We start from the raw sequence: 23,194 nt of genomic DNA, 5'->3' as shown, positions 1-23,194 counted from the left end.
AACTTCAATATATCTTTTGGGGGACTACAATTCAACCCAGAACAGTAGGGACCAAGTTTCTGCTGAAACTTTAACACTAGGAATGTCCCATTTGTTATCAACACTTCACCAGGAAGAAGAGTCTCCACTCTGGGCTGCTGGGTCCATCTTCCTGGGCTTAGTTCACGTTTCCATGCCGCCTTGTCTGTCAGAACCTGTGCTTGGTTAGACATTGCCAGTGACTACTGTTGGCACATTGTGTGTTGTTCTCTGCTTCCTAAATGAAAATCTGCCAATTCTAGAATATACTGAATCAGCAAGCAAGTACAGAATTTAGGAGTGGTAGAGATATGGATAAAATTGGTAGGTTTGGGGAATTCTTCACTTTCCAGATATACATATATTTAAATAAAATTTATGGTAGGTCATTGTCTTGGACTGAGCTCCTGAACTAGGCCCCAACAGACCAAACTAAAATGAAGCCACTGTGTTAGGTGCCACGTAACTAAACAGAGACTTTAAAAAAACAGGAAAATCCCCAAAAGGGCCAGTTTTCCAAAAACCAGGAGATTCACAGCAACCAGTCAAACGGGGCCCAGTCAGCCTGAGCCAGCTAAGGCAGCCCCCTCTGCTTTAACCCATAAAGGAGAGTAACCTGAAGTTACCCAATGTGCTTTCGGCACTATGCTTTTCCCTTGTTCCTGCTTAAGTTACCTTAACAAAACCCAGCTGTTCTTCCATTCCCACAGAGCTCCTGTCTATTTTGTAGTCAGAATGCTGCCTGGTTCATGCGTTGCTAATAGAAGCCAATTAGATCTTTAAAACCATTTGTTGAAATTTTTTTCTTTAGACTACACACACACACACACTCTACTGTAATCATATAGCTCTTAAAAAAAGAAAAGAAAAAAGAATATAAAACCCTACAACCTTAGGTGCTTTTGTTGTTGTTTTTAATTTAAAAAGACAAAATTGTTCGCCTTGTATAGAAGTAGATACAGCTTAGAGAGCCAAGGTAACAAGAAGGGAAAAGTTTGTGTTGTCTGGTACCTTTGGGGGAGTCAGAAGCCTGAAGGGAGGCTCTAACTCATGATTCTCAGAAGACAACTGTTGTCAACAGTTCAAATGAGAACTGAACGGCCACACTCCTGCAGCTCAAAGGTGTCAATGCGAGCTGAGTTGCTCTCACCGAACAGAGTGCGTTCCCTGGGGAGGCAGGGAAAGGCCGGCTTGCACCTGCTCTGTCACCCAGCTCCACTCTTAGGACAGAAGAGGTCTGGAAAATGTCTAGGCCATTCCCTCATTTCACGGAGGAGGAAATGGGTTAGTGTGTAATTGTTTTTATCATCACCCTTGTTTTATCTTCCAATCTGCCAGGCTCACTCAATGCTACATCCTGCAGTCCCCACCCACTGGAGAAACAATCCGATCCTGCAAGTAATTATTGAGTGCGGACGGCATGCCTTACCTCCAGATCTGCCCATTAAACCTAGAACGGAGGTGTTTTGCTCTCTGCGCTAGATCGGTATTTTCCCCTACCACTTTAAGATTACGCTTCAGGCCAGTGTTAGGCTTTCTGGTGGGGTGGGACGCAACAGGCGGCCTCCTCCACCGCAGTGATGGCGGCTATGAAACCTCTGGGTATTTGGGCGGGAGGCGCGGCAGGGATTCTCCCAAAACTGGGTTTTCAAGGCCACCGCTCTCTGCGGAGGCCGACCCGGCAGGTAAGGAACTGTCCATCGGAAGGCAACGGGCGTGGCGTGAGCAGCCCGACCAATCAGCAGAGCCGCCCTTCAGTCAGGTTCCCCGCCCGGGGTACCCGCCCAGTCCCCAACCACTGAGCATGCGCCGCGGGCCTGGCGCAAATCCCCGCCTGGCGCGCCCTCTCCGCGGCCCTGTGAGGGTTAGGCTGCGCCGGGCTTCCTCAGAGAGACAGAAACGGAGCCGGGGCGGGAGCGGACCCTTAGGGACGGGAAAGCGGTTAGGGTACTGGGGGGAAAGTCCCTCACAGGGTGGCTGTCGCTAGCGGCCGCCAGCTCTGCGTCACGGTGGGCTCGCAAGCCGGCGCATCCCAGTTTCCCTGGTACCCCGCCTGGCGGTCCGGCGCGGAGGGGCGGCAGACCGGCTAAATCGGCCCCCGTGAGGGCCGCCGTGTCACCTGAGCCCCTTCCAGGCCGTTGTCCTCAGGTTACAGGCGACATAACCGAGGCTCCGAAGTATTGCCCACGTCCAAGGTGACGCAGCTGGCCGTCCCGGCGGGCCGGAGTCTGGGAGTCTCCCACGCCTGGCCCGGCCCAACCGTCATCGTCCCGCCGCGAGCTCCGTGCCTCCGGGGACGGAACGGTGGGGAGGCCGAGGCGCCACACGAGCGCGCGGGGCCCCGCGCCAGGTTCCGAGCAGGGACGCTCCGTCCAGGTCCGCCCGGCCAGCCGCGGGTTCCGATCGGTGCCGCATAAATAAAGGCTACTTTCCTGAGACCTCCGTCCCCGCAGAGGCCCCGGGCGCAGAGCGGGGGCGTGGTGCACCGAGCTCCGACCCTGCCGGTGACTTCGGGGTCCCCTCGAGAGCAGCCGGGCTCCCTGGGCAGGAAACCCTGCTCCGAGACCGCGCATCCTCCAGCCTCGGCTGTGCGCCCTCTTGGTGGCGTGCGCAGTCCCCTCCGCCGGTCTTCGGACGTGCGGCCCGGAGCGGAGGCGGCCCCGACCCCCCACCTTCCCCAATGAGGGTCCCGCGCGGCACGCCGCCCCTGCCAGTCCGGCCGCCTAGCTCCAGCGCCGGGCCGCGCCGACCTGCCTGGCCCGCCGTCCCGCCGCGCCGGCCCCTCCTCCGCCGTCCGGGCGCCCCGCCCCGCCCGCGCCGCGCCGCGCCGGACACCCCGCCCCGAGGAGGCGGCCCGGCGAGTGGTCGCCGAGGGAGGCTGGTGGCATGGGGGAGCCGCCGCCGCCACACGCACGGTCGCCCGGAGCGAGCCCGGGCGCTGCTGCGATCGCGGGGGGCCGCGGACGCCGAGGGGGGCGCCTTGGGGCGTGACACGGTGCAGAGGGCGCGGCCCGGGCTGCGGCGGCCGGACTCGCGGCGAGCAGCGGGGGGAGCGGGCGGCGGCGGCGCCGGGAGCGGCGGGCGGAGCGGGCCGGGCGCCGAGGGCGCACCTGGCGGCCGCGCGGCCGGGCCGGGCCGCGGGAGCAGGCGGAGGCGGCGGGGGCAGGAGGATGTCGCAGCCGCCGCTGCTCCCCGCCTCGGCGGAGACTCGGAAGTTCACCCGGGCGCTGAGTAAGCCGGGCACGGCGGCCGAGCTGCGGCAGAGCGTGTCTGAGGTGGTGCGCGGCTCCGTGCTCCTGGTGAGTGCGGGACGACCGCGGGCCGGGGGAGGGTGGCGGGGGCGCAGGCAGCTGCGGGCCCGGGCCGGGCGCCTCTTAGTCGGCAGGGCTGAGGCAGAGCGGCCGACCCTGCTGGGTCCGCGGAATCAAGAGGTGGGGCCGGCGGGAGGGAGTTGGACAGGGGAGAAGAGAAGGTCCTGGAGGGGCTGCAACTCCCAGACCCCTCCCTGCCACCCAAGATCCTGTCCCCATCGCTGTCCCCTTCCTCCTGGGAAATTTCCGCGGAGTGACGTCGCCCTGTCACTCTTTTCACCCCGCTCTCTCCCAATTTACCTGCTTTCTGTCAACTGGGAGATTACACTCTCCCCCCTGCCCCGCATCCCTCCCCCGGCCTCCCTCTCCTTCCGTGTTTTGGAGGGGCGCAGGGGAATTGAGGTGGGGGCTTCCTCATCCAGTCTGCGCTCAGGGTGGGAGATGCCCCTGCGAACCCTTTGAGTTGGCTGAACTCCAGGAGGGAAGGACTTCGGCATCCTCTCCTGCGACCCCCACCTCCAAGTCGGTATCCTGAAGTTTGGCCGCCTTTTAGGAAGGCTTGGGGGGCATGATGGGAACCCTCGCTAATTTAGTATTGGTGCAAATTCCTGTGACGTTTGGGGGTTCGAAGTAAGCAAAGCCATCAGCCCAAAATGAATCTTCCCGTGGCAGAACGTCTTTAGAGAATAGGCCTCTGGGTGTGAGGAAGATGAAGTTTTCAATTAACTTTTTCACAGCCAGCGCTGGTCCTGCTGTATTTGGAAATGCACTACAACCCGATTCACCTGGATGGTGCGGGAGTGGAGCGACGTTTGAGCAGGAGCGAGCTCTGCAGGGCAGCTGGAAACTTTTAGCAGCTCCTTGCGTTGCCGCCGGCATTTGTTTTCTTGAAACGGGCTTGTTTGTGGGTGGGTGTGACTTGTGTTTGTTGGAACAGTGCAAGAAGATGGGCCTTGGAAGTGGTTGTCTGGGCCCTGTGGGGGATTGTCGGGGCAGAGTGCCGGGCCCCTTAACACAGGGGCGGATGCATCATTTTGGTGGCAGATCGATGCCCTTCCTGGGCAGACACAGAATTGCGTGAATGACGTTTGTGGAGATTGGAGATGAAGCTTCGCTGATTTCTATATCCAGTTTGCTCAGTTTGAATTTTCTCTCGATTGCTAGCTCTGCCAACTCCAAATTTCTCAAACTCCAGTTTGATCCATAGTAAACAAGGATTTAATTTTTCTATTTTAGGGGAGTCGATTAGGTAAGGAGTAGAGCAGGAGTTGGGAATAGACCAGAACCTGGCCATCTCTTCCATAACCAGCTAACTTCTGTGTGGCTTCCTGCATCTTCCTGACTTTTGCCAGTGCATGTTAAGGATAAAGCCTGCAACTTCTTTGGCATCTTTTCTGTTCTCACACAGAAGTTGGTTCCTTTATCTGGGGCCTGCCGTGGTCATCAGGGATTTGAGGCAGAAGAAGAGTAAATAAAGTGTACCAGTGTGCCGTGATTTCCAAAGTGCTGCAGGTACTGGTTTAATAAACCGTGTAGATGGAGCCCAGGAGTGCTGGTGCAGACACAACACTGCTGATGTGCAGTAGTCCCCGAATATCTGCCCTTCCCATCGGAGGATGGCCTACTAATGGTGACCTAGGAGTGTCCATTCCCACGTGTGACAGGCTGCCAACTGTGTTACCTCATGATACTTTAGTAGTACATCCGTTTTCCCTGGACACCCTTAAGCATGAAGAGCCAGATGCCCGGCTGTTGTCTTAACTCTTAGTCTCGTCTGTCTGTGGTCACTTGTCTGATGAAACTTGTGATGGAACAGATACAAAATGCAGGGAAGCAGGTGGGCCTGCTCTGGCATGTGAGGGCCCCTGGCTGAATGGGAAATAGGAAATGCATTGTGATGGTTCTGAATTGCAGAAGGAAGAATCTGGGAGGGCTTACAGATACTGAAAATTACCCACACACCTCATCCCCCCACCTCCTTCCTGGTACTCTGCCACTGCTTACTTTCTCTAGTGGCTCCAGTGTCTGCCAGGGAGCCACAGCAGGTGCACCTGCCACATAAGTTCTGGCCGGGCTTTGTTGTATGAAGGTTTGAGAGGTGAGGTAAGGTAACCCTGGACTTCTCAGGAGGCAGAGCAGCAACCACGCCAGGTTCAGAATCCCATGGTCTGTGCATCTGTCCTTAGATGGAAATAATTACTCTGCTCTGTGTCTGATAACTTGGGTCAGCACTAATACAATGCCCACAACATAAATGCTCAATAAATATTCTTATCTAGCTAATAAAGCAGTTCTGCAGATGGATTTAAAAAAAAATTAAACTATGTGTGGGTTTAGTAGCTCTTCCCACACTTCAAGTATTGATGAGTGGATGGTCATGAGATCAGAAACAACAAAATTAAATAGTTCAGTGGATGATAAAGGCTGCCATTAAAAACAAGCTTTAAAATGTAAACATAATGTGGGCTTATCCATTTTTCATTGTTCAGTAGCTTCATTTTTCATGGGTTCAGGTTCATGGACTTTCATGAATGATTTTGTATTAATTTGTTTGAAAAGCTTGAAAATAAGCATACAAAAAGTAGAGAGAATAGTATAATGAACCTTCATATTTCATCATCCAGATTGAATAATTATGGAGATTTTGCCAAACCTGCTTCATATGTCTCTTCTTCCTATTATTTTTCATGTGTGATTGTGAGTCCCAGGCCTTATATCATTTCACCTCTATATAACTAGTATATGTTACTTAAAAATAGGGTCTATTCTTACATAACTGTGTCATAATAAAATTAACAACTTGTTAGTATGCTCTTAACATTTCCCAGATTATATTAAAAAATCTTTGATTGTTAGTTTGTTCTAATAAGGACCTAAAAAAGCTTTGTAGGCCTTGTCAAACATGGTTAGCTCTTTCATGAGCCTTAGAATTCTTTTTTTTTTTTTTTTCTGAGATGGAGTCTTGCTCTGTCACCCAGGCTGGAGTGCAGTGGCGTGATCTCGGCTCACTGCAACCTCCGCCTCCCAGATTCAAGTGATTCTCTGGCCTCAGCCTCCGGAGTAGCTGGGATTACAGGTGTGTTCTACCATGCCCAGCTGATTTTTGTGTTTTTAGTAGAGATGAGGTTTCATCATGTTGGCTAGGCTGGTCTCAGACTCCTGACCTCAGGTGATCTGCCTGCCTCGGCCTCCCAAAGTGTAGGGATTACAGGCGTGAGCCAGCACACCCAGACAGAATTCTTTATAATGGAGAGAACCCTCCATGGGGTCAGGACTTCTGGGTTTTAATCTTAGAGGTTTAGTAGTTTAGAGCATGGGTTGTAAACCTGGTTTTATGCCTCACCAGCTGTACAATCTTAGGTATATAACTTAACCTTGTTGGGGCTCAGTTTCTTCATCTGTAGATTGGAGATAATAATTATGCTTTCCTTGTATTGTTGTTGGAAGGATTAATTGAGCTATGTGGGTGAAGCTCTTAGGCAGTGGCTGGCATATATTCTACCAGCTACTTAAGTCCCCTTGGACTGTTGCTTAATGTCTCTGAACTTCAAGGTTCCTGCTCTGTTAAATAAGAGGCATACTCGGTTTTTCTGGAGTCCCTTATTCCACCAATGGGCTTCTATTTGAAGCTGTTTTTATTTATTTATTTATTATTATTATTTTTTTGAGATGGAGTCTTGCTCTTTTCACCCAGGCTGGAGTGCAGTGGCATGATCTTGGCTCACTGCAACCTCCGCTTCCCGGGTTCAAGTGGTTCTCCTGCCTCAGCCTCCTGAGTAGCTGAGATTATAGGCGCCCACCACCACACCTGGCTAATTTTTTGTATTTTTAGTAGAGACGGGGTTTTGCCAATTTGGCCAGGCTGGTTTTGAACTCCTCACCTCAGGTGATCCGCCCACCTCGGCCTCCCAAAGTGCTAGGATTACAGGGATGAGCCACTGCGCCCGGCCTTATTTATTATTCTTTTAGAGACCATCTTAATCTGTCACCCAGGCTGGAGTGTAGTGGCACGATCATGGCTTGCTGCAGCCTTTGAACTCCTGGGTACAAGCAATCCTCTTACCTCAGCCTTCAGAGTAGCTGGGATTACAGGCATGCACCACCACGCCTAGCTAATTTTTGTATTTTTTTTTAGAGATGGGGTTTTGCCCTGTTGCCCAGGCTGGTCTTGAACTGGGCTCAAGCAATCCCAAACTCCTGGGATTACAGGTGCGAGCCAGCATACCCAGCCCTAAGCTGCTTTTATAAAAGTAGTGGAGGTACTACTAGGAACATTTTTAACTGTAGGAAAAGTAATTTATGATTTTTGGTAATGAAGGAAGAATCCTCACAATTTCAGAATTAGCTTTCCATAATTTGGAATAGTCAGGAAGGTAGCATGTTCAAAACGTATGCGAACTCAGAAGAAAAGCTAGAAAGAATTCCCTGAGCAGGGTTGAGTTGTGATTACTTTTGGAGCTCCTGAAAGGATTTTACCTCAGGTCTTTCAGATGTATTAAAGATGGCATCATAATGGCCTAGATCTAAGAGGATGTATTAATACCACTCAAAGCCTACAAGTGTCCTTTCTCTGAAAGATTTGTGTGAATATCAGGTCACATCCCTTTGCATGGGCGTGCTGACTGTCCTGCACTTGGGTATTAATATACAAGTCTTCTGGCTGCCCGGCTTACTTACTGATCTTATCTCACTATGTTCAACTTCAAACTCTTCTTCGATGTCAAGCACTTGCCAGCGATGCCACTCCTCACCCCTTTGAATTCCAACAATACAAATGAAACCAAGTCAGGTCGTTGCTAGATTTCGCTTGGTGTTACTGAAGGAGGGCAGACAGAAGGTATGGGATGGTAGTGTCCCTGAGTCTGCCTGAGGCTTCCCTCACTGCCCCGTTTATTCAGCTCAAGATTCCAGTGCTGTCGGAGGTAACGTGAGACCCCGGTAATGGTGTTATTTGAAATTCTCAAGTAAGGTAAAATGTCGTTTTTGGCTATAATTTAAAATCAGATGTCAGTAAGCTGATAACTGAACTGGCCAGGGCTTCTCTGCACTGTTTTTCTCCACCCTCCAGTGGAGAAAACAGAAATGTCCCAAAATATCGGAAGCAGGGTGGAGGCCCATCTTGGACTAGATCATTAACAGCAGGTTCCATTCCTTTGGCTTCTAGTCCATTTGATTATTAGTACACTGCCAGGAGGACATTAGTGAGGCCTTGAGTTTGAACAGGGAGGGAAGGAACTGTGAAATCACTGTCCACATTTACTGAGGGCCGACCCTGGGGCAGGGCTCTCTGCTGGGTGCTAAGAACATGATACCACGTCAGAGTAGGCCCTTGCCCGTGCAGGGTTTATGATCTAAACAGGTGGACGGGTCAGTCACCTACGCTAAGGTGACTAACAGTACTAAGGCACACCATGGAAAGAGTCAAACATGTGGTTCAGTGACCAGAGGAAGATGAAAGCACAGAACCAGTGTATTCGGGAAAGAATTTATTAAGAATTAAACTGGACCTGGAAGATGCAGAGATAAGGAAGACTTTTATCCTTTTTTTCTAGGAAAGAATAAGAAATTGAGCAAATGCTTAGTATGCTCAGGTAGGACCAAGAAGGAGCAGAGCGGCTTGGGCAAAGAAGAGCAAGTTTTTGGAGGAAGGGAGAGAGGTTTTGAGAAATTACAGTTGCCAACTTTGGGAACAATTTCATTGATTGGCTGAGAACACATCCTGAAATAGATTTTTTTTCCTTTGTCTTTTTGAAACTATTTCAGGAAAGAAGTTCAAACCAGCCATGGACATGTGCTTCCTAGAGAGACCTTCCCTAAGTGTAATCCTGAGAGTAAATAATGTGACTGTTTTCTGTCAGGCAGGCCCAAGAATGGGATGGGAGGTGTGACGTGGAAGGGAAAATCCAGTAACAGGCCTGTGTGTGTGTAGGCACTTAGGTATCATGAGAGCAGTAGTCGGATATGGTGAGTTGCCATTCAGTAAATGGTGTTACAAATAATAATGTTGTAACATTATTATATATGTTATAGCACATACTGAAATAAATTATAGTGAAATATGAGTTATTTGTAAAATAAAAGAAACCACATAAAACGTGGGGAAATAATCATGTAAGACTGGAGAGGGATATTTATGTATGTATTTATTTATCTGAGATGGAGTCTCACTCTGTCACCCAGGCTGGAGTGCAGTGGTGCAATCTTGGCTCACTGCAACCTCTGCCTCCCGGGCTCAAGTGATTTTCCTGCTTCAGCCTCCCAGGTAGCTGGAATGACAGGCGTGTGCCACCATACCCGGCTAATTTTTGTATTTTTAGTAGAGACGGGGTTTCACCATGTTGGCCAGGCTGGTCTTGAACTCCTGACCTCAAGTGATTCACCCACTTCGGCCTCCCAAAGTGCAGTGATTACAGGCATGAGCCACCACGCCCGGCCTGGAGAGGGATTTTTGAAGTATGAAATTTCAGGAAGAAACCAGTTGGACCTGGGCTTTGGAGGTGAGCCTTGGCTTTGCCACTGATTGGCTGAGGACTTCGAGCAACATACGTTGCCTGAGTCTTAGTTTGCTCATCTGAGTATTGGGATTGGTAGGTATTATCTTACAGAGTTTTTTAAAAGTAAAGATTAAGTAAGATAATGCATGTGAAGTAGTTAATAGTGAGTGCTTAGCAAATGCAAGCTCTTATTATGTTACTAAAGGAGAAGATTGATTATCTTGACTAAATATTTCTGGAGCCAGCATTTATTGACCACCTATGATGCCCTAGAATGCATCTGAAGGCTTCACACACAGGTTAAGTTACCTCGAGGTCACAGGTGTAGGTACGGGGGCTGGGTCTTGAAGCTTGGCACTGTAACTTCACACCCTGAGCTCCTAGCCACTCTGCCTGTTGCCTCCCCATGTTAACACTAAACGTCTGTCTCTGTAAGTACCATACAAAAGTCAAACAGTAAGCTTAGAAACAATATTTGCCCCGTAGCTATTTGTCTATAGAGATCTCTTGGTCATAGTGTTAAGTTAAACTTTTTGCTTGGAGGGCTACCCCATTCTACAACTCCTCGGCCGCATTCACATGGACATAAGCTGTACTGTACAGTATGGAATGTAGGTTTGATAAGAATGAGGTTTTAAAAGTGTACCTGTCATAAAATTGTTTTTCTTTAGCATAAATCTCTTATGTACATTCGTTGACTGGCTATTGGCCTGACCTATCTGTGTTTAGTCTTTAACATAAACCAGAATGCAGAATGTTAACAGTGGTTCTCTGGATGTGGGATGATGGGAAGTTCACTTTTTTTTCTTCCGATTTTCTGTCCTTCCCAGATTTCTACAGTTGACATGTATTACTTTTATAACTTTGGTCAATATTGACAGGAAAATGATTTGAGAATGTGCTGTGATAATTGGAGCCCTCAGAGCGAAGCCACTTACTCCTAAGAGATAGTTCTTTTTCTTCCTGTTGTATATTTGAGCTTCTGCAATTTTAAAAAGTTGCTCAGAACTTAGCAAGTGGTGGAAAGAGGAGGGCTGGGAGTTTCTGAGATGCTGGAGGCTATCTGTCACAGGCTCTGCCCTTGGCTATTCCCTGGCCTGGGGCTTCTTGGCTCTACTGACCCAGCTCTTGTCTTTACTTCTACACTGGCTGGTCTGCCTCTGCTTCCTCACCATCCACAGCTCCCTATCCCTGTGACCTGCTCTTGTCCTTAGTGTGGGGCGGCCTCTCAGGGCTCACCCCATACGACTAAGCACCCTCTTCCGTTCTGTGGAACAGGATTCTCCTGCGTCTCCTCCTCCTTCTCTGATGTCTGTTCCTTTATCTTCTTCACTCTTTTTGTTGCAGTCACCACAAAGGGGCGTTCCTAAAGGGTCTCTTCTCCACCACTGGTTTATAGAATTTAATTTTTTCCCTTCACTCCGAAGGGGGGCACCACCTCTTTGCAATTTCCACAGTTTTATCTCAGTTCTGATTCTCCCCGCTTCTACCGCATGTTGTGCCCCGCCCTAGACCTGCTTTTCTGTTTTCCTGCCTGACTCTTCTACTTGGCTGTCCTACCAGCTCCTTAAGTTCAGCATCTATGAAACATAAATTGCCACTTTTCATCCCAAGTTAGGTTGTCCTTTTTACATTCTTGTTTTAGTGGGGAGTGTCATTTCATCACCAACTTTGAAATCTGTAACTCCTCCTATGTCTCTTCTGTTTATCTCCTTTGCCTTCCTCATTCAAGAACCGCTACATTCGTTACTTTCTGTCATGAATCAGTCGTTATGGGCCAAGGACTCCCAGATCTCAGTGGCTTAGAACAGAAAGGTTTATTTCTTCCACACGCTACCTCTCCATTGAGTGTGGGCTGGGAACCTAGTTCCATATTGTCCTGGGACCTCAGTTGATGGGACAGCCCCCATCTTGAATGTGGCAGGTCTGTGTGGCAATAGCAAATCACATGGCAGCACCGAACTCCAGGAGCAGGGAAGTACAATCCTTTCTATGTGTCTGCAAGGAGGACTCACATCTTTGGTGAGCAGCACTGATGCCTGCTGCAACCTGGCATCCCCTTTCCTGTCTCCTTTCTTTCCTGGTCTGTGCAGTAGTAGGGTGTATTAGTCCATTTTTGCACTGCAATAAAGGCATACCTGAGATTGGGTAATTTATAAAGAAAAGAGGTTTAATTGGCTTATGGTTCTGCAGGCTGTACAGGTTTCTGCTTCTGGAGAGGCCTCAGGAAACTTACAATCATGGCAGAAGGTGAAGGGGAAACAGGCACATCTCCACATGGCTGGCAAGAAAAGGGAAGAGCAAAGGGAGAGGTGCTACACACTTTTAAACAACCAGATCTCATGAGAACTCTATCATGAGAACAGTAAGGGGGAAGTCTGCCCCCATGATTCAGTCGCCTTCCACCAGGCCCCTCCTCCAACACTGGGGATTTGGGTGGGGACACAGAGCCAAACTATATCATAGGGGATAGGATCCTTCTTATCTGGTTTCTTGGCTACCGTAATTAATCTATCCTTATAGGTTCAATTCTAAACCCTGAAGACATTAGTATTTCCCATTGCCCTTGGGATACAAACTATTTCCCTTGGACCATAAGGCTCTCTCCTTATCAGACACCACCCTCCCACGTATGCCAGCCTCTCTCATACTCCAGGAGGTAAAAAGCTCTCACTTCTGCCTGGAATAATCATGACCCCTGGCCACCCCTCTCAGTTGCCAGGCCACTCTCTCTGGCCTTTGAAACTGTACTCGCATGTCCTGGCCTATCCACCCAAACTAAAACATGCACTACCTGTTCCTTTCCTTTGACCACTTATCACAATTTATTTATTTATTTATTTTTGTACATTTGCTTAATGTCTTTTTCCCTCCCTGGACTGTTGGTTCACCGTGGTTTTCACGGGGCCTGGTGCATAGCAGGGGCTCAGTCATATTTTTTGGATGAATGAACAAACCCTGAAGACGCTACATCTGACTCTGTATCTTAATTTTATCCTTTTCGTATTTCCTATTATCTCTAATTTCTCTTCCCTGCACCCATTTCTATTTATTTCATCCCAGTTTACCTCCTGCTGCCAGATTAATTTTCCTAATGCACAGGCTCTATCATATCATGAGTTTCTCATTGCTACATATGACTAACTTGCCAATATTTTTGCACATCAGAAGGTGTATCACTTTGAGGCTGGTTCTGTGTTTGTTTTAGTTTAGGAAAAGCTGTTCAGATTGTCTATAAATCCGTATGGGGATCTTTGCATAGGATTTTAAAGCAGCCACACATCTTGGTACAAAATGTATAAGATTAATTTTCTATATTAGGACCATTTGTTTTCACCAATTCCATAGAGCTCCAATGTGTAAAAGAAGACACTGATCTAACTCTTATATTAAATATTTAGTAACTCATTTATCTGGAAGAAAGCAAAACAAAACAAAAATACAAGGAATAAAAATCACTGGGAGTGCTTTTCATTCACTGAATAATGAGTTTTGCAAGGAGCACATGGATGGTGACATTATATCTTTTACATCTTTATTTTCTGTTTCTTTTTTGACTCCTTATCAGTGAATTTATCTTATTTTATACTTTTACTTTCTATTTCTTTCTTGACTCTTTGTTGGTGAATTGGTAGCAAGAGACCTACTATCTGATCAGAACTTTGAATCTTCCTGCCTCTCTTTCTTTGAGGTTGACAGGGATAAAGATAATTAAGATAGCGCTTGGGTGTGATGACACTGGAAGACAGGCTGGGTTAGGGCCTGTAGTAGAGACTTCCCCCCTCTATTGAATGTTAATCTGAAAGTGAATCTGAAAGCAGATGGTCATGAACTACCCAGGGTCTCCATTAAGCCCATGAAGTTTATTTTAAAACTCTTAAAATAGATTGAGATTCAAATTGAGATTCGTGTCTATTTTTTAAACATTGTGTCTTAACAAAGTAGATGTTCAGTCATACAGTTAGGCAGATGTTCTAAGGAAAGATGTTTACCATGCTAAGTTAAAAAAAAAAAATTTATAAATAGTGCCATTGGCTGGGTGCAGTGGCTAACACCTGTAATCACAGCACTTTGGGAGGCTGAGGTGGGGCAATGCTTGAGCCCAGGAGTTTCAGACCAGCCTGGGCAACAAAGTGAGAACCCATCTCTAAAAAAAAGAAAAAAAGGAAAGAAAAAATTAGCTGGGCTTGGTGGCACACACCTGTAGTCCCTAGCTACTCAGGAGGCTGAGATGGCAGGATTGCTTAAGTCCAGGAAGTCATGGCTGCAGTGAGCTCTGATTGAGCCACTGCACTCTAGCCTGGGTGAAAGTGAGACTGTCTCAAAAAAAAAAAAAAAAAAAAAAAAAAAGTACTACAGCTGACCTTTGAACAACATGGGTTTGAACTTCACAGGTCCACTTATATGCAGATTAAAAAATAAGTGTATTGTAAACATTTTTGGAGATGTGCAACAATTTGAAAAAACTCACAGATGAACTGCATAGCCGTTGAAGAAATTAAGAAAAAGGTATGTCATTAATATATAAAATAATGTGTAGATACTAGTCTATTTTATCATTTACTACTGTAAATGATACACAAATCTATTATAAAAAGTTAAAATTTAACAAAACTTACCCACACAAACACAGACCATACGTGGTGCCATTTACAGTCCAGAGAAACAAATATAAAGATGCAACATTAAATCATAACTACATAAAATTAACTACAGTACATATTGTACTACTGTAATGATTTCATAGCCACCACCTGTAGCTATTGTGGTGAGTGTTGTGTTGTGAATATCCACTTAAAACACCGTGTGACACCAATCATCCCTATGTGAGCAGTTCCTCTTTCCAGTGCTGACCCAAAAAGAAGAGGAGGCAAAATTTAACGTAAGTAGAGAGTTTATTTGGGCCAAGCTTGCTGCAACTCAGGAGCAAAGGTTCAAATTGCCCTGAATATACACTCTGATTAACAGGAGTTACAAGTGGATTTTTAAAGGAAAAGAAGAGGCAGTTTCTGAGTTGTTTACCAAGAATTCACATGAAAACAACATGAGCTATTGATTGGCTATCTGTTGTTCTTTGTATCACACATTCTGGGAACATGAAGATAATGGGGGAGGCAGCTAGTCGGGAACCAAATGACTTTAAACAGTTGCCGCTGGGCACGGAGTGGGGCGACCCGAAGTCTCATATTCATGTCTCTTCTCTGGGCCTGCATACTTCACATAGCTCAGACTGCTCCGAGCTGTTTTTCTTTTCTCTCTAGTAAGTTGCTTATTGCGGTAAAAAGTGATCTCTTGCCTTCTTGTATATGATGTTCAGTGTAATGCCATAGACATTGAATAACACCATTGGACCCTTACAAAGTGCCAGCCCTTACAAAGATCCTGGAAGTGCTCCTAGGAAACAGAGAGAAGTCATGACATTACAAGAAATAGTTGAATTACTTGATATGTTTTGTAGACTGTGGTCTGCAGCTGCAGTTGCCTGCCATTTTAAGATAAATGAATCCAGTTTAAGGACCATTGTGAAAAAAGAAAAGGAAATTTGTGAGCTGTTGAGCTGTAGCTGCGTCAGCAGGCATAAAAACCTTGCACTTCTTGCAAAATACCTTTTTATCTTGTAGTGAAAATGCAGCTTTTATGTGGGCACAGGATTGCTATAGAAAGGAATACCTATAGACTGATGACCTGAGAAAAAGTGAAGTCATTATATGACAACTTAAAGCAAAAGGAATGTGAAGGATCTGAAGCTGGAGAATCTAATGCCAGCAAAGGATGGTTTGATAATTCTAGAAAGAGTTTTGGCTTTAAAAATATCAAGATAACAGGAGAAGCAGTTCTGTCAACCAAGAGGCAGCATATAAGCTCCCAGATGCCGTTAAGAAAATCATTGAGGAGAAAGGATATCTGCCTGAACAGGGTTTTAATACAGATTAAAGTCCCTATTCTGGAAAAAATGCCACAAAGGACATTTTTTAGGAAGAAAAGTGAACACTAGGATTGAAGGCAGGAAGGGTTAGGCAGGAAGGGTTAGGCCAACTCTACTGTTTTGTGCAAATGCAATCAGGTTTATGATCAGGACTGCCCTTTTCTATGAAGCTGCCAACCCCCAAGCCTTAAAGGGAAAAGATCAATACCAGCTGCCAGTCTGTTCATTGTATAAGAAGACCTGGTCAAGGAGAACCCTTTTTCTGGATTGGTTTTGTTACCAGCCGTGGGTTCTTGGGCCCTCAATGCAATAGAAATCGACCCGAGGCCAAAAGAAAAGCCTTCATTGGAGCTTATGCCTGAGCATAAGGGAGGAAGCACGAGAGAGAGAGAGAGACAGAGAGAGGAGAGAGAGAGAGAGAGAGAGAAGAGAGAGAGAGAATGAGAATGAGAGAATTCCTTAGCTGACTCTCTGAGCCTGTAGGGATTTTTTATTAGGCAAAGCATGGGAATTGACATCAGGGGTAGGATATGCAGGGTGGGCTGGGCAAAGCACGTGGTAGGGTATGCGGGTCAGAATATCTGGTTGCGATGGTTATCTTGAGTGATGGGCCACATGGTGGTCTGGCCGGTGGCAACAAGGCTATAAATCAGTTGGTCAGCATTCCTTCCTGAGGTGAGACACTCTGCAACCTTGGTTCCATATTTTGGATCTCCTATGGCCAATTCCTGGAATTCTTTTTTCTTTTTTTGAGACAGGGTCTGTCACCCAGGCTGGAGTGCAGTGGTGTGATTTTGGCTCACTGAAGCCTTGACCTCCCAGGCTCAAGCAATCCTCCCATCTTCAGCCTTGCAAGTAGCTGGGACTATAAGTGTGTGCCATGATGCCTGGCTCAATTTTGTATTTTTTGTAGAGATGGAGTTTTGCCATGTTGCCCAGGCTAGTCTCAAATTTGAGTTCAAGTGATCTTCCTGCCTCGGCGTCCCAAGTGCTAGGATTACATATGCGTGCCACCATGCCTGGCCCCTGGAATTCTTTAAGTAAAAGGCATGGTTAAACATTCTGAGAACACAGAAGAACAATTTAGAATGGGTGTTTTCTTTGTCTGACTAAAGCCTCAGGGTTAGTGGGTATAGATAGCATCAGCGAGGTAGTGGTATGGGGTTTTGTGATCACTGGGGATGCATGAAAGAATGCTCTGGTTGGGGTGAGCTGATGTCAAACCCCATCTTTAGTTTCCCTCAGTTTCATCAGTGCTTTGTCCCTGAAGTCAGGAAGTACCTTGCAAACAAGAGAGTGCCTTTTAAAGTTCTTTTGATATTATACAATGCTCCTGGCCACCCAGAACACATGAGTTCAACACCAAAGACAATGAAGTGGTCTACTTGTTCCCAAACACAATGTCCTACTTCACCCTCTAAATCAGGGGCCATAAGGACCTTTAAGGCTCAATGCACACTGTACTTTATGGAAAGGACCATAGCGCTGTGGAAGACAACCCAAATAGAACATCATGAAAGTCTGGAAGGAGTGTATCATTGAAGGATACCGTCATTGTTATACAAAAAGCAGTGAAAGCCATCAAGTCTGAAACATTTCTGCTGGAGAAAACTGTGTCCAGATGTTGTGCATGACTTCACAGGATTTACGACAGAGCCAATCAAGGAAACCATGAAAGAGATTGTGGATATAGCAAAAAAGGTGGGGCTGGAGTGAAGGGTTTCAAGATAAAGACCTTGGAGAAATTCAAGCACTAATAGACACCACACCAGAGCAATTAACAGAAGAGGTCTGATGGAGACTAGTGCTTCAGAACTAATGCCCCATGATGAGGAAGAAGACGTAGAAGAAGAGGCACTGCCAGAAAAGAAGTTGATGTCAGACAGTCTGGCAGAAGCATGCTAATTATTCAAAAGTGCTTTTGACTTTTATGGCATGGATCCCTTTAAGATACGGGCACTGAAACTAAAGCAAATGGTGGAAGGATTGGTACTATATAGAAACATTTTTAGAGAAATTAAAAAACTAAAAAGTGAGCCAGAAATTATGTATTTTGGTACAGTTACACCTAGTGTTCCTGCTTCTCTTGCCTCCTGTCCCACACCCTCCACCTCTACTGCCTCTGCCACCCCTGAGACAGCAAGACCAGTCCCTCCTCATCCTCTTCCTTAGCCTACTCACTATGAAGACGATGAAGTCCTTTATGATGATCCACTTCCATTTAACAAATAGTAAGTATATTTTCTCTTCCTTATGATTAATAATGTTTTCTTTTCTCTAGCATACTTGATTGTAAGAATAGAGTGTAATAGCAGGGCACGGTGACTCACGCCTGTAATTGCAGCACTTTGGAAGGCCAAGGTAGATGGATGGATTGAGACCAGGAGTTCAAGGCCAGCCTGGGCAACATGGCAAAAAAAAAAAAAAAAAAAGCCAGGCATGGTGGCATGCACCTGTAGTTCCAGCTACTTGGGAGGCTGAAGTGGGAGGATGGCTTGAGCCTGGGAGGTTGAGGCTGCAGTGAGCTGTGTTCACACCACTGCACTCCAGCCTGAGCAAAAGACCAAGACCCTGTGTCAAAAAACAAAAAAACCAGTATAATATATATCACATACAAATTGTGTGTTGTTTATCAGTAAGGCTTCCAGTCAACTGTAGGCTATTAGCCAGTTTCTGGGGAGTCAAAAGTTATAGGTGGATTTTTGACTGTGCAGGGGGTTGGTAGCTCTAGCTCCTGCATTGTTCAAGAGTTAACTGTAATGTACAGAACTATTTACTTTTTCATGAAAAAAATAAGCAATATTTTGTTCACGGAAAAAAGTTTATGATCTTACAGATTCTAAAGTAAGCCATTCTCTTGTTTCAAGAATAAGTTAAATATCAAATGTTTATTCCCTCAGTTCTAAACATAGAAATGCAGTTGTATAACCAAGTTTCTGTTACTAGGGGGATAGTTCTTGCCATGGATGGCAGTAGGATATAGTGCATGAGAACTTGGGTTCAGGAGGCTTCAGCCCCAGCTCTTCATCTACTAGTTCTGCCTTCTCAGTTTCTTCACCCAGAGAGTGGACATTTTAATAGCACTTACCCCATAGATCTTTGTACTTAAGCGAGCAATTGCATATAAAGCACTTAGAATAGGGCCTGGCACACAGTAAATACTCACTAAGTGCAAGCCGTGATTATTTATGGGGGCAAGCTAAAGAAATACCATATAACCCTTTAAAGTGCTGCTTGCAGAGAATTTATAACACAGGAAAATTACAATGTTGAGCAAAAAAAACGCAGTAAGCAGAAATGCTTGTGGTCACAATTGTGTGAAAACATGTTTAAGAAAAATATTGGAAGGAAACACATGAAAAGATAGGAATATGATTTGTTCTTTATATATTCTAGGATTTCCCAGCTGTTTAAGTGAATAGGTAACAATCTATTAAGAAAAAGCAAATACATTGAATATTGGAAGGAAAGTTTGTACTACATGTAAGATGTTCAAATTGGTATGCTTGAAAACTACACTTGTATATCTTAGTGCTTGTACACATGGGCATTGTGATGTAAAATATGTTCCTGAAGTGAGGGCACACACATGCATGTTGGAAGCAAAAATATTGTCAACAGTTAAGAGCCCTGCATTAAATGCTTATAGAGGCGGGATGCCCCTGTGAAACAATGCAACTTTGCATTTGACTGTTTTATAAAGTTCTTTAAAAAAAAAAGTCTATCTTTGGCCTCTGGAAAATCTAGTCAGATAGACAGGGATAGTTTTATTATTTCTGTTTCTTGATGAGGAATTAAAGACCAGAGAAATCAAGTGACTTGCTTAATTAAGGTCACCTGGCTAACCTTAACCCTTTTCCTGGCAAGATGGCAGAGATTGTCTAAAAGTGTCAAAACATTTTAAGATATAATTTTGAAGTTGGAGTTTCTTGAAAACTTTTAAGTGATTAACTTGAATCATTAAATGTATTTTTTGGAAAGTACCACTAATTCTCTGGGTTTATAGAAATGGGTGATGTGAAAGTGAAATATTCTTTTGGAGATGAAAGTCATCTTTGGTGGTCATCTGGTCCAACTTCCTAATTTTGCAGATGAGGAAGATGAGATCAGCCATGGATAAACCTTTGTGGTCTACAGCTAGTTATAGAGACAAGAACAAAATCGAGTTTGCCGACTCCTGGTCCAGTGAATTTTCCAGTGACTATAGAAAATAATCACATTACTTTGTTTACACTTGTGTGTTGTCAAGTGTCATTGGTAATCAGATAATAGGAGACTATGAAACATCTATTTGCACTGTGGATCTCCTCCGTGCTTGTATATTTCATTAGTCCCAAGCTAGTTTGTTGGTGAAATTGATACTCATGTTTCTACAAGCCAAGAAAGGAGTTCTGCATTTCTGTTTAAGGGGTATTAGGATGAAAGGGAGAAAGAAATAAAAAGCAAAACTTAGAAAATTAATCTAAAAAAGGTCTCAGTAGTAACTTATTCATGAAGGAAGAACTAATTTAGTAGTCAATGTTATTGAAGGGACAGAATATCACAGTTTTACACGTACATTGGTTAAAATTATGATATGGCTTGAGAAAAAACCTCCCTAGGCCTATTAACCTAAAATTTGTTAATGTAGAATAAGCTCTGTTAATCTAGGTCATTTTACATTTCAGGCTGCTTTGCGTTGGCTAAAATAAATATTCAGCTGTAAATGACAGTTTGGTTCAAACTGTATTAGTATAGAAAGAGTTGCATTTCTAGGATTGTTTAGAGGACTTATTTAATCTGTCACTCTAACATATTGCTGTTTTCTTAAGTAGAAAGCAGAGTTCCTATGGTGATAGCAGAGGTGCCATAATATTTATAGTATAGTAGGTTCATCTGTAAACTATTATACTAGCTAGAATTTACAGGATATTTAATCTCTTAGGTTAACTTTTTCCTTCCCAGGCTTTTACTGTGTTCATTTTGCCATTTTTATTTTCCTTCGCTATTCTTTTAAGAATCTTCTATGTTATTTTTTTCCTAAAAGATCGAAAGTAACTGCTGTTAAGTGATTTTTTTTTTTTTTTAACTGAAGGATGTATGTGCTTAACTAATTTCTGTGGAGTTCGTGAAAAACTGATTGAGGTATTAGGGTTTTTTGTTTGTTTGTTTGTTTTGAGGCGGAGTCTCACTTTGTCGCCCAGGCTGGAGTGCAGGGCGCGATCTGGGCTCACTGCAAGCTCCGCCTCCCGGGTTCAAGTGATTCTGCTTCAGCCTCCCCAGTACCTGGGATTACAGGCGCCCACCACTGCGCCCAGCTAATTTTCTGTATTTTTAGTAGAGATGGGGTTATCTCCATGTTGGCCAGGCTGGTTTCGAACTTCTGATGTCAGGTGATCTGCCACCTGGGGCTCCCAAAGTGCTGGGATTACAAGCATGAGCCACTGCGCCCGGCCAGGGTATTAGGTTTTTAAAGGGACTTTATTAGTTCTCCACTGAAAACTCTCAGACGGGCGGAGATTCCTGACAGTGTTGGTTTCTTCTCGAAGTTACTAAACACATTGGTGTTGAGATTTCCGTCATGTGTAAGAGGTGGCATGAGAGAAAAGGGATCACCAATAGCAGATGAGGGTTTCTTGAATTGAGGATAGTCACAGTTGATGATTCCATATCCTGGTCTAGAGTATCAGTGCTGGGGCGGGAGGTGGGGGGTTGACGATTATGGGCTGTGGAGAACTACATGTGGGGTACTGGGGATCGGTTCTTTCTGTAGGCTTAGGGAACTCTATTTGATGGGGGAGAGTTTCAAAATAGCTCCCAGAATTTGAGAGAACTACAGATGTTTTTTCCATGGCTTCAGTTGTTAGACATTGTAAAAAAAAAAAAAGCTTCTGTCCTTACAATGTGGAATCTTGGCATCTTGGATATCCTCCACCCTGGGCAATAGGCCCCGAAGCAGCCCTACCTCTCCATCTCCTGGGCAACTCAGTGGGAGAATCAGCATATTCCAGTGAGCATTGCATTTCATGTCAGGAAAATGGTATTTTACCCATACTACTTACTCCTTTATGGTCTTGGCCTGGTGCCTATGGGTGGCACCTGCACAATGGAGAAGTCACTGACCAGCCTGGAGTTGATTTAAGCTGCAGAGTTGATTCCTTTCTGACCAAATCATTTGGTTTTGAGTCTGGCCTGGTGCAGACCTGGAGCTCACTTCCATCTGCAGTGACCTTTGGGAGAGGAGGGGGCAGAGGCCAGATGGAATCCAGTCTTCTCTGCTGCAGGCTTCCCTTGTGATCTTTTTCCACATTCTCAGGCCAGGGCATCTTTCCCGGGAATTTGGAGAGGATTCAGTGTCCTCTTTTAGTTGAGGATCTTAGCAGATCTTGAGTCATTTTTGAGTTCTTAAAGATGATGTTAGCAGAGAAAAATGCAGTGCTGTTAGAAGTTTTTAAAGCTCTCATACCTTAGTATTGAGTAGGTCTCAGGTTGTCACTGATGATTCATTGACTCAACAAACACTAAAGAAAGGTAAACATTTGGTGAAGACACTATCCTTGTCCTCAAGGAGCATGGAATCTGGAGTGGACAAAGGAAGACAGATGGGACCCAGGGAGCTTTGGTGTTGAGGTCCTCTTTTGGGGTCCTCTGCCGCTTGGCTATTTTGCTCCTGGAAGGAAGAAGGAAGGTTGTGACCGGTGCAGATGGAGTTTGTAGGAAGGTGTCAAGACTGAAGTCAGCCTTCTGGGTAGTAGAAACATACTGGGACCTACTTATCTATTACACTCCTTTTGCAAGATTCAGAAACCGGATGTTTAATATGGCTGTTACTCATGGGAGTAGTGATAGGATATTTCTCTTGTAAAGATTCTGGGTAGTGGCAGAAGAAATTACCATGAATGAGATACATGCAGTGAGAATTGTGGGTCAGGACTCCAAGGAACAGGCTAGAGAGATGGGATGGGAGGCTTTTTAGTTTTATGGTAATGTAGCTGTTGACAACCTAAGGACTCCTAAAATTAGCATTTTGTAGCTATATGCAGGTAATTTCCTTTTAAGCTAACTAGGGAAAACAGAGCATTTAAGAGATTTATTTCTCTTGGAATTTAGAATATGCTCCATAGGTGCAAAGATCCCCAAAATATGCAAGGAGTTGGATCTTGACGATGTCCTTAATTAACTCCAGAAGCCATGTTAAGCTTGTTAAATAATATAGTATATTAACATATTAAATTTATATTAAGTAACATAGTATATTATTATAGTTCTTTGTCTATCATAGTTGATATAGAATTGAAAATGAAACAAGTTTTCCTTTGAATTGAAAATGAAACCAGTTTTTGTGGAGTTCTAGATTAAAAATAATCTGAAATGATTGTGTATACTGGGCATGAAAAGAAAATTCAGTCTTTTTTTAAGCTCCATAGAACACAAATTTGCATGGCACCATTCCTTGGGGTTTTAGT

The 23,194-nt window shown here is 45.2% G+C and overlaps 1 protein-coding gene across 6 annotated transcripts in view; it reads left to right on the top strand.

Moving 5' to 3' along the window:
• Window positions 1–3,004: 3,004 nt before the first annotated feature.
• DOCK9 (dedicator of cytokinesis 9) overlaps window positions 3,005–23,194 on the top strand; it is a 289,534-nt gene continuing 269,344 nt past the window's right edge. For 5 of the 6 annotated variants that reach the window (XM_019039774.4, XM_055359995.2, XM_055359986.2 and 2 more), the window contains exon 1: window positions 3,005–3,317. In XM_019039774.4, coding sequence (XP_018895319.3) covers window positions 3,189–3,317 — 129 coding nt within the window. In that variant the 5' untranslated portion in view covers window positions 3,005–3,188. The remainder of the gene's footprint in view (window positions 3,318–23,194) is intronic. The other variant, XM_019039759.4, reaches the window with a different exon arrangement.

This window comes from Gorilla gorilla, chromosome 14 (assembly GCF_029281585.2).
Source record: "Gorilla gorilla gorilla isolate KB3781 chromosome 14, NHGRI_mGorGor1-v2.1_pri, whole genome shotgun sequence".
Taxonomy (NCBI): Eukaryota; Metazoa; Chordata; class Mammalia; order Primates; family Hominidae; genus Gorilla; species Gorilla gorilla.
The sequence above is the reverse complement of the archived record's forward strand: the minus strand, read 5'-3'. Positions and strand labels throughout refer to the sequence as shown.